Source organism: Leptopilina heterotoma, unplaced genomic scaffold (assembly GCF_015476425.1).
Source record: "Leptopilina heterotoma isolate Lh14 unplaced genomic scaffold, ASM1547642v1 Lhet_361, whole genome shotgun sequence".
In the NCBI taxonomy this organism is placed as follows: Eukaryota; Metazoa; Arthropoda; class Insecta; order Hymenoptera; family Figitidae; genus Leptopilina; species Leptopilina heterotoma.
Genome location: NW_025111042.1, coordinates 155,713 through 168,160, shown reverse-complemented (window position 1 = coordinate 168,160; position 12,448 = coordinate 155,713). Strand labels below are relative to the sequence as shown.

The following is a 12,448-nucleotide window of genomic DNA, read 5'->3' as shown; positions in this document are numbered from 1 at the left end:
GAAATTTATTTACAAATCATAAAAATATTATCTATATACAATAAAAGACAAGAGAAAACAAAATGAAATCACTTGGCACTATTAATTTGCTTCGATAAATAATTTTTCAATTCAACAGAATTCATACGAGACAAGAATTCATAATTCAAACTCGCAACTTGAAATCCCATTTTCCTCAATACTCGAATTCTCAACAATTGCTCTCCAATTAATTCTTTCCCATCAAAACAATAATGTTCCGGTAAATGAATTAAAATTATCTTACAACTCTTTATTCTATTCACCGCACTAATTTCAATAATCGGTAAATTTATTTTCTCCGGAAATATTAGAATATCAACATGAAAAATATCAATTAATGGCAAATCGGCAAATATCAATTCATAACCACATCGATTATTATTGCCAATAAAATTTATTAATAGAGGTGAAATTTTTTTCACCACTTGTCTTAGTCGTAAATCATGAAACGATGGTGTTGTAAATTTTTCATAATTACTGGGGAAAAAAAATTTGCCTTTATTAAAATTTTTTCTCGATTCAATTGTAATTATCGAATTTATTGTCTGTATTTTTTTCATCAATAAATTGTGTGATTCACTTTTTTTCTTAATTTTTAAAATTCGCTTTAATTTGCCTTGAAATTTTTTTTCATTTAAAAAATTATCAAATTTCTTTCCAGCATAGATGTAGGACAATATAATATCGCAACAACTGTTTAGATCTAATTTTGTGAATTTTCCTTGTAATATTTTTCTCATTTCATCGAAAATAAAATCATTCTTTTCAATTTTATTTGGAAAATAGCCGAAAACAGTGAAAATTGGTGCGATGAATTTTATCGGAAGATTCATTCCCTGAAAAATATTTACATTTAATTATAATTAAATTATAAATTAAAAATTTTATATTTTATCTTTATTTATTTTTATAAATTTTATATTTTATTATAAGATTATTTTTAAACTAAAAATATTAATTAACAAAATAATTAAATAGTTATAATTTTTAATCTCACTTGCGAGCGAAGATATTCGGCACCAAATTCCAAAATTTTCAAACTTGAAAATCGACATTTTTTACAGTATTTCATTAAAGCGGAAATAAATTCGGGATCTTCAATTTTTGATTCATTAATTTCGAGATATTTTTCCAAACCGTGAATTATCGTCTCATCAACGTAATTTATATTTGTTAAATTTTCGATAATATTTTTCAATTCTTTCTCCTCGGTTTGCATCGAATAATTTTGAATCCATTGGCTCGTGAGATTTTTCACAATATTAAATGATTTTTCATTATTTTTGAAATTATTTAAATGAAAAATATTCAAAATATCGGCAATTTGTTGTGCTGGCAATTCTGGATAAATTATTTTCAATCTTGATGTGAGAATTGTTAAAAAAAGATTTCTACTTTCATGAAAATAGTGTTGAATTTTAAACAGTGAGACAATATTTTCTTTATTTATTTCATTCTCTCTAATCTGTTAATATTTAAATACATTAGAAAAATTAATCATTTTTAACAAGAAACGAAAAAAAATTTTTTTCTAAATAAATTTAAAAGCAAAAGAAAAATTCAAAATTTAAAAAAATATATAAATTTTTATAGTAAATAAAATATTGTTTTTGTTTTTTTATTTATTTATTTAGTAAATATATATTTAGTCAATGTAGTTATCTACTTATTTATTTTTTATTTATTTAATAATTAAACAGATTACTATATTAATTAATTAAATAAATAACTAAACTTAATTAATAAACAACTGACTTCACAATTAACTAAATAAATAATAGAAAAATGAAATAGAGTAATAAATACAAAAAATGAATTTATAACAATTACTTTGACGCCAATCCAGAGCAAATCAATTGTTTCCTTATAAAATGGATCACGACAAAGATTTAAAATTCCAACAATGTCGATTAATTGCGTAATACTAAAATCACCGTCAATTAAACGAATCAACGTCTCATTACGAAGACGATCGCGATAAATATTTCTCAATGGGCTCACACGATCGTTAATTAAAATGCCCATTCCAACAATAATTGATTCACTGTCACGACTTTTTGTTATAATGTCGACTAATTTTTTTAATACCGTTTCACGATTTTTCGCTTGCACTACTGATTTCTCATTAAATGCAAAATCCTGATGAAATTTGAAATTTTCCATTTCAATTATTCTCGACAGTGTCTGCATTGGTAATTTGCTTTTTAATTGTTATTATTATTATTAAAAAATAATTAACGAAATTAATTTAAAGTAATTATTATTAATTTCCTATAATTATTAACATCATTAATTAATTTCTCTTTATTAAAAAAATTAATAATCTTTTTTTGCTCGTATATTTTGAAATAAATAAATCAAATTATTATTTATTAAATATATATTTTAGTTTTATATAATTGAAAAAAAATTATATTATTTGGATTAAATAATATTAAAAATATTTTGTATTTATATAAATACCTGAAGAGCGACTCTAGAATTAATTTCATTCGTTATTGCATTTTCAATATAAGAATAATTACTGCAACTATTTGAATTTGGATCTAAATTTTTGAGAATTTGTTCAATTTCGGTATTTTTCAAAAATTCCAAATCTGAAGTATATAAAATTGCCGTTCCCTCCTCGGTACTAATATCAATTCGATTTTCATTCTTATCAATATTTTCCATATTCAATGACAATGGTAAACCTTTTGCTATTATTATTGTTTGTTCGGCATTATTTTCAGTCAATTTTTTCGTATCCTTTTAAAATGAGAAAATTTATCAATTTTTCTTTTACTCTTCTTTTTATTTTAAATAATGAAAATTGAATTTAAAAAGAATCGGAAACAATTCCAAATTCCAAATTAAAAATTTGTTTGGAAAAAAAATAATACAAACAATTTTTATTTGAAGAAAAAAATTATATTTCGAGAATAATTTTTCTAGAAATTTTTGAAAAATGATTTTAAAACAAAGAAAAATAAATAAAAAGATAGATAGAAAAAAGAATAAATAAATCAAATAAATAAACAAATAGAATAAATAAATAAAAAAATAAATAAAAAAATAAGTAGAAAAAATGAATAAATAAATAGAAAAAAGAAATAAATGGAAAAAAAATAAATAAAATGTTGTTCAGAAAGAATAAATGTTTTTTCTCTTGTGCACTTTATTTGTTGTTGAATTTTTTTAAACAAAAAATTTCTTTTTATTTTTCTACCTCGATTTTATCTCCCGTTTCCTGAATTATTTTCTGATCCAAAAAATTGCCAATTTCATTGATTTTTCGCACAATAATTGGCACTTCCTGAAAATCATTTCCCTCCTCAATCAACGTGTAACTTCGATACAATAATAATGGCTCCGAACAGAAACACTTTTTCTCCGTTTTAAATAATTTCTCATTAAATTTCAAATTAATTTGTTGACTCGCTTGTAAATTTAAACGTGAAAATGTTCGACTTAAAATACTGGATAACATTGCTTTCTCAAAAAAAAAGAGTCAAAGAAAAAAGAAGAAATGAAAACAGCAAAAAAAAAAAAAACAGAAAAAGGAAATAGCAATAAAAACAGTAAAAAAAAAGAAAAAAAGATTTCTCTAATAAAAAAAATTATATCCAAAATTTTTTAATTGATTTTCGTAAATTTAATTAAATAAATTAAATAAATTAAATTACACATGTATCAAAAAGAACGAGAGAAAAAAAACAAACTGTCACTAATTATTTAACCTCTTTACAAATTTATCATAAAAAAACTTTTATTCCTTTTTTTATTTTTCTATTCAAAAAGAATTTTTTAATTTTTTAATTTACAATAATTATATTAAACCAATTAATTAATAATTTAAAATTATTTATTATTATTGAAATTATTATTACTATTATTTTTTTTCTTTGTTATTATTAATTATTAAACATAAATAAAAGTAAAAAGTAAAATTAATATAAGAATAAATAAAAAGTAAATAAACTTTAAAATAATAATAAATTTTTTAAAAAAATGAACATCCAATATTTTCCTACTTATTTTTCTCTGATAAAATAAATTCCTATTTTTAAAATATTTCCGCTTCTTTCCATTGATCGGTAAAATCAACGAGAAACTTTTCAAAACTGTTGGCAGATGGCGATTGTACGATTCCGGACGATAAAGTCATTTTCATTCATGTTTAAATTGATAATCAATTTAAAATTTCAAAGTTTTAAATACTTTAATAAAAAAATAAGCTTCTTAAATTAAATGCTTGAGTTAAACTTAAAAATTAAAAATGAAGAATTTAAACTCAAAAATAAAATAAAAATTAAGAATTCAAAGTCAAAGATAAAATCTAAAATTTAATAATTCATTAAATAAAAAAAATGAAGAATTTATTCTCATACATAAAATTCTAAAAATTCAAACTCAATTTACGATTTATGACTTACATTTATTTTATTTATGTCAAATATTAAAATAAAAATTTAATATCCAAGTCAATAAATTTGAATTTGATAATTTAATGTATAACTAATTTCAAATGTTTAATAATTCAAAATCAAAATTTATCATAAAAAAAAATCATCAGCAGTATAAAAAAAATTAATAACAAAAAAAAATTGTAAATTCTGCGCCATTTTTTGTTTCGTTAATTCGAGAAATTAATATTAACATAATTTAAAAAATATAATATATATTTGAAAATTTCTGTAAAAAAGAAAAACGTCATCATCGTGTATATAAAAAGAAAAGTTTCTCATCACCATAAAAAGTAAAAATAAAGAGTTTTTTTCAACTTAATATTGACTTACCACTCACATATTTCCGGATACAAAGCCGTATTGTTGACAGAGAACCTAAAAAAGAAAAATAAATGGAGTTTTGAAATGAAAATAATTTTTCTATTCACCTATATAACTATAAATTCTTGTTTTCTCTCTATTTATAGACTTTGTCTAATTACAATAAAAGTTGTATAATAAACAAATAATAATATCAAACAAGAGATTGAATTATCTTATCGAATATTCTTTTTTCTACTTTTTACTAAAAATTCTGTAAAATTAATTTTTTGAATAAGTTTTTCTCAAATATATATTTAATTGAAGAATTTCCGAATAATCGAAATTTCGTAAATTGAATTGTCAACAAATAAATTTTAAAATTCTCAAAGAATTTTTTTAAAAATTTTTTTAAAAATAATCGACTTAAAGAAGAATTTCAGAAAAATAAATAAGAATAAGTTTTCAAATTTTTGTTTAACAAAAAGTATTCAAGTTTTGAATGTAATTTAATTCAGAAATTTAAAAAAAAATGTAATTAAAATTTTTTTTTAAATATTTGTATTTCCGAAAATAATTTAAAAATAATTGAAACAATTGAAAATTTTGTCAACATTCATTGAAATAAATTTTATATTTTGATGCATTTTATTTTTGTTTACATACTTCTGAAAACTATTCTGAAATATAATCGTAATTTTTGAAGAATTCTAATTGAAAATTACAAAAATAATTGAATTGCAAAAAAAAAAATTTAGAATGAAAAGAAACTTATTAGCAGGATTGCATAATAAATGTTATTTAAAAGAAAAAAGAAGAGAGGTAAAAAAAAACTCACTGTTCAATTCCATCGAAAACAGCTTCACGGGCTGGAAGTCCACTGTCCGAGTTTGTTCCACTCTGAAACACAAAAATTATTATTATATTTCTTTTTCTTGACTGCAATGAAAGTGACGACAATATTTATTTTTTCAGACTCTGCTGAATTCGCGCAAGGAGGCCAAAGTTTTGTCCCATAAAATACAAACAACAACATCATCAACAACAACAATAACAAAAATAACAACAATAACAGAGCGAGACGCGAAGAGAACAAAGTAAAAGTGATGTTACGCAATTTTAGTTTATTTCAGGTAAATAGAAAGCCCTTGACTGTTTTACAAAAGAAACGGAAGTACGCGTAATCAATTTGCGACATTATTTACTTCAATTTTTCCTTTTTCTTCTTTTACAAAAAAAAAAAAAAAAAAAAAAAAAAATTCGCAAATTTATTTATTTATGTATTTTTTTCTAACAACATTATTTTTTCTATATCTATTTATTTTTTACTATTTCTTATTATCATTTTTTTATTTATTTATAGAATTGACAGCATATTATTAATAATTATTTTTTATTATTAACGCATGGAAACAGATAAAAAAATATGTTTATTTATCATTTAGATATACATAATTATTTATAATAATTATTATCATTTTAAATACTTCTAATTATTTGTTATTAACATATATATTTTTATTATTTACAATTATTTCTTAAAATAATCATTTTCGTTATTTATAATTATAATTATTATATTATTATACTATTCATATTATTATTCTTATTAACTTAATATTTATTTATTTGTTACTATGAATGTAATTTTTATTTCGTAATGTAAAATAATATTTAAATTATTGTATTCTAAAAATATAATTATAATATTTTTTTAATAAAAAATTAAAAGAAATCCAAAAATAAAAAAAAAATTTAAGTGTCAATATTATTATTTATCCTACGATGACAACAAAACATGTCAACAATAAATAAATGATGAAAAAACAGAAAAATTACCGGTAAATTCTATTATAACTGATTCACGAAAAAAAATTGCACTATCATAATGATTTGACTTTATGTAAAACCGCAAAGGAGACGCGATGAGTCAAGGAAAAAGAAAAAAAAATTCACACACTTTCCAGAAATGCCGCACGAAACTATCCAGAATCTCGATTGCGTCATTCACGATTTATTTCGTTAATTCCAAACGCTTAGAAGTTTAACAGAGAGAGAAACGATATTTCTCATCAAAATTAATCTCTTATTTTGCCGCATGTTGTGTAAAAAACAATTTTTTTCTCTAAAAGATGAAATTAGAAAATTAAAAAAAATTGTGTGATAAAATAATTTTTAGTAAAAAAAAAATAAATATAATAAAATAGTAAATTAAAATAAATAAAAGTAAAGAAATGAAAATAAATAAAAGTAAAGAAATAAAAAAAATTACTATAGAATAAAAAAATTATTGTATTATAAATAAATAATACCAAAAAAGATCTAAATAAATAATTAATCAGCAAAAACATAGAATAAATAAATAAACAAAAGACAGTTGAATAAAAAATAAATAATAAACAAAAGAATTGAGTAATAAATGAATATAAATAAAAGAAACTGTAAAATAAATAGTAAACAGTTAAAAAAAAATGTAATATTTCTTTAGAAACAAACGAAATAATAAATAATGAATATTTAATAAATAAATTCGACTAATAAAAAACTGAACAATAAAAAATAATAAATAAATAACTTCTTTATAAACAAACGAAATAATAAATAAATTCGACTAATAAAAAACTGAACAATAAAAAATAAGAAATAAATAAACAACTTCTTTATAAACAAAAAAAATAAAAAAAAAATATATAATAAATAAATTAATTAATAAATTCGACAAATAAAAAAACTGAGCAATAAAAAATGAGAAATAAATAAAAATGAAATGATAAAAATTAGGACGAAATATATATACATACACACAATGTGAATGTAAAGCAATTGTCAATTCTCTCATTGTTCTAAATTAGGCAACGACGATTTAATTTGCAGAATTATATGACTCACGACTCCCACTGAATAGTTTTCTCACTCCATAATAAAAATCGTGGCAACTTAGAAATTGAGAAATTATTCCAAATTAATAGCTAGAAGAAGGGAGCGGCGGGCAGGTAGTTGAAATAGAGAAAAAAAAAGTTAATTACCCGTGTAGATAAAATAAAATAATAAGAAAAAGCAAAACAAGAAAAAAAACTATATAAAAAAATAAAAACAATAAAAAAAATAAAAAGGAAAAAAAATGTAAATAAAGGAAGAAAATAAAAAAAGAAAAAAAAAGAAAAAAAAGGAAAAAAGATAATAAAAAAGGAAAATAAATAAATATTTTACCCCAAAAAGAAAACTAATTTTCCAATACAAAAAATAAATACAAAAAAAGGAAAATTTCCAAAAAAAATACAATATCAGAAAAAAATCATTGAATAATTTAAAAAGAGAAAAAAACAAAAAAAAACGCCTAAAGCAGAAGAAACTAATAAAGTGGACTTTCTGCGAGAGAAGCAGAACACATGGAAACGAAATACTTTCTCCCAATCTAATTACATTGGCGCACAATGCCACAATTACTGGTTTTACGACGGAAACTGTTTACTCTTTTCTTAAAAGTAATGCGCTAACAGCAGATGTTACTGCGTAAAATACCTTTAAAACGACGCTTTTTTCATTATTCTTTCTTTAAATATTTTTCTGTTTATTTTGCCTATCTTTATTTCTCTCTCTCTTTTTTTTTAAAGTCAATGTGTTACAAACGTAAAAGAAGAGAATAAAATTTTTATTAACTGTCACCCATATACAATATATTTATATGTTACACAGCTATATAATAAATATATATTCAGCGAGAAGAAGCTATAAACGGGTAAAAAGAGACAAAGTCGACGGTATTTGGTATTTCTCGTTTTACAGGTCGTTGGCAGTTTGCATCCTATTTCTGCAAAGCTCTTCAACGTTTTTGAAACGTTTATATAATATAAAATAATATAATCAGAGTAGCTACAAAAATTTAATTTTGTTTTTCCCTAACTTTTTCCTGATTTCCAGAAAAAATTTTCTCTTTTTCTCTGACTCTAAAGAATATTCTGATTCACTAACTTCTTTTTTTAATAAATATTTAATTATTATTATTTTTCCATAGGAATTAAGATTTTCGAAACATTCAAATTTCTTTCAAATTCAATAATTTATAAGAATATTATCAAGAATTCAATTATTTTCATAAATAATACAATTTTTCACATGAATTCAATTACTTAAAAAAATGTAATAAAATTCTATGTAAGAATTCAATTATTTTTATAAATAATAAAATTTTTTATAGGATTTCAATTATTTTTAATACAATTTTAAATAAATTCCTCGAAAAATGTAATTATTTTTAAAAAAATTTTTGCAATTCAATTACATTTTACAGAATTTAATTACATTTCACAAATAATTAAATTTTTTGCTGAAATTCGAATATTTTCAAAATCTACTATTTTAATAAAATGTCTCAAAAGAATTTAATTATTTAAAAAAAAATCTAATAAAATTCGATGCAAGAATTCATTTATTTTCATAAATAATAAAATTCTTTACAGGATTTGAATTATTTAAAAAAATGTCATAAAAATTCATTGCAAGAATTTTCAAATACATTTTTTTTACAATTCTATTTTACAAAATTTTCTTTTTTCGGAAATTCTCCAATTAAATATATATAGAAAATAAAAACTTAAAATAATTTTAACCAAAAATTCAATTAAACTTTTTCAAAAAAATTAATTCTACAGAATTATTAGTCAAAAATATAAAAAATTCAGATATTCAAAGATTTTAATTTGAAACTTTTTCAAAATTCAATTATTTCTAAAAAATTAATGTAATGCTTTTAATATTCAATTATTATCTAAAATTTGAATTAAAATTAATTTTTAAATCAATTTTTATTAGAAAATTCTACGAGAATTCAATTATTTAAATACAAAAACAAATAATTTAATAAATAATTGAATGTTTTTTAAAATTTAATTCATTTGACGAATTTTAATTTTTAATAAAATTTTTAACTACAATTACATTTTTTGAGATATTAAATAAAAATTCTTTTAAAAATAATTTAAATTCTGCGATGGGTTTTATTATTTATAAAAATAATTTATTTCTTAAAAAAAAGTTAGCGTTGAATTTTATTAATTTTTTTTTTTTAATAATTGAATTCTTGTAAAATTTGTATTAGATATTTATGAAAATAATTAAATTCTTTCAACGAATTTCAATAAAATTTTTTAAAATTAATAAATTTTTCCAGGAATTCACTTAAAATTGTATTTAAAATAATTGAAATCATGCTATGAGTTTCCAAATTTATGAATATAATTGAATTTATGCCAAGAATTTTATTAAAATTTTCAAAAATAATTAGATTTCTTTGAAAAATTCGTAAAAATTAAATTATTTTCAAAAATTTTAATAAAATACTTAACATGAATTGAAAATAAAAAGATTCTTTACATTTCTTCAATTACTTTCAAAAATCTTAATAAAATTCTTCGCAAAAATTCAATTATTTTCATAAATATCCGCAAATTTCGGCAGAAGTTCAAATGTGTTTAAAAATTTTTATAAAACTTCTTCGTAGGAATTCAATTATTTTTTATAACAATTTAAAAAAAATTTCTCGATAAGATTCAATTATTTTTTAAATTTTAATGGAAGTCTTCGAAAGAATTTAATTATTGATAAGAATTTTAGTAAAATTTTTGAAAATAATTGAATTTCGGAGAAGAATTTAATTATTTCTAAAGATAATTGAATTTTTAAAAATGATTGAGAATAATAATTGAAATTTTGTCAAGAATTTTAGTATAATTTTGTCAAGAATTTTAATAAATTTTTTAAAAATAATTGAATTTCAGAGAAGAATTGAATTATTTCTAAAGATAATTGAATTTTCAAAAAATTTTTTAAATAATTAAAATTTTGTAATGATTATTATTATAATTGTGAAAATAATTGAATGTTTTGCGTAGAATTTTATTAAAATTTTGCAATGAGTTTTATTATTTGTGAAAATAATTAAATGTTTGCGTAGAATTTTATTAAAATTCTTTTGGAAAATTTTAAAAAAATAGTAGCTACTGAAAATCATTGAATTAAGAAAATTTTTTAAAAAAATAATTAAAATTTTTGAAAATAATTGAATTTCGAAAAAGAATTTTTATTTATTTTTTATTATTTATAAAGTTAATTGAAATTTTGTACCATAAATAATACATTTTATACGAAATAATACAAAAAGGAAAAGTAAAACAACACTCCATACCAAAGTACAAAGAGTCGACGCTCCTTTATCCTTGAGAATAGTGGCAATCTCATCGATGAAAAAAGTTTCATTGACAGCATATCGTTTTTGAAAATCCTGAAGCGAATGTAATTTACCCATCCAAATTGCATAATCGTCTGGCAATCGAGGAAGGAATAAAATTGATTTCCCACTCTTTAAATCAATTGCTCCAAAGCAGTCCGGTTCCTCAACACCGAAGCACCATTGAAAAAAGGATTCCTGGAAAAATGTTTGAAAAATAAACCGGCAGGTCAACTTACGAGTTTTGATACATATATGTATATATTTGGTTATGTGTATAGTATACAAACAGACAATAAAGAGTAAAAGAAGAAACCGAAGAAACTTTTGCCATGGGAACACAGTATATATACATCATCATCATATTGTACATATATAGTTAGAAGCCAGAAATTCTTTGATCTTTCGCGTTGTCCAAAACTTTCTAATAGAACCGAGAGAGAATTAATTTTTGCAATAGTTACACTATTACAAAATTTGGCACACTTTCTTTTTGACAAAAAAGAAATTAGAACTGTTTCTCTTATTTAAGGAATAATCTCACAAATTTTGTCTAATTCTATTAATTTGTAATTTAGACGAAAAAGAGGAAATTAAATTGTAATTCTTTTTTGTGAAATGTAAAGAGTTTTTAATATTTTTAATAATCAGAATGTCACATATATACAAAAATATAATTAGTTTAAATCAAATAAGAGAAAATTTTACTTAAAACTATAAATTAAATTTTTCATAACTATAAAACATGTTTTATAATTTATTTATTTATTAAATAATAATTAAAGATGACCGAGTGATAAAAATCATTATCAATTCAATTATTATTTTCAAGAATTAAAAACTAAAATTCTTCTTTAAATCCATTATTTTTAATAATTTGCGAAAAAGTTATTTGACAATTTTCAAATCCATTTGTTTACAATATTCAATTTTACGAAATTTCAATTATTACTAAATTCTTCAATTAAATATATATTAGAAAGTAAAAAAATAATTAAAAAAAATTCAATTAAACTTTTTCCAAAAAATTAATTTCAAAATTCAATTATTTCTAAAAATTCACTCTATATTGCTCTTAATATTCAATAATTATCTAAAATTTTAAATGAAATTCATTTTTAAATCAATTTTTATTTGAAAATTCCACTAGAATATTCCATACAAAAATAAATAATTTATTGAATAATTAAATGTTTTTTAAAATTGAATTCCCATAAAGAATTTTATCAACAAATTTTTAAATAATTGGATTCTTTCGACGAATTTTAATACAATTTTTTAGAAGTAGCATCCTCACCCGAATGTTATAACAAAATTTTTTTAAATAATAGAATTCTTTCGGCGAATTTAATTAAATCTTTAACTGTAATTACATTTTTTGAGAAATTCAATTAAAATTGTATTAAAAATTTTTGAAATTCTGCGATGATTTTTATTATTTACGATTACAATT

At 20.3% G+C, this 12,448-nt stretch overlaps 1 protein-coding gene across 6 annotated transcripts in view; it reads right to left on the bottom strand.

Annotated features, from left to right (window-relative positions):
* The window catches only part of LOC122505614 (xaa-Pro dipeptidase), a 63,496-nt gene that overhangs the window by 7,852 nt on the left and 43,196 nt on the right, over nt 1-12,448 (bottom strand). For all 6 annotated transcript variants that reach the window (XM_043617344.1, XM_043617348.1, XM_043617347.1 and 3 more), the window contains 3 exons: nt 10,954-11,193; nt 5,608-5,669; nt 4,800-4,844 (listed from right to left, as the gene is read on the bottom strand). In XM_043617344.1, coding sequence (XP_043473279.1) covers nt 4,800-4,844; nt 5,608-5,669; nt 10,954-11,193 — 347 coding nt within the window. The remainder of the gene's footprint in view (nt 1-4,799; nt 4,845-5,607; nt 5,670-10,953; nt 11,194-12,448) is intronic.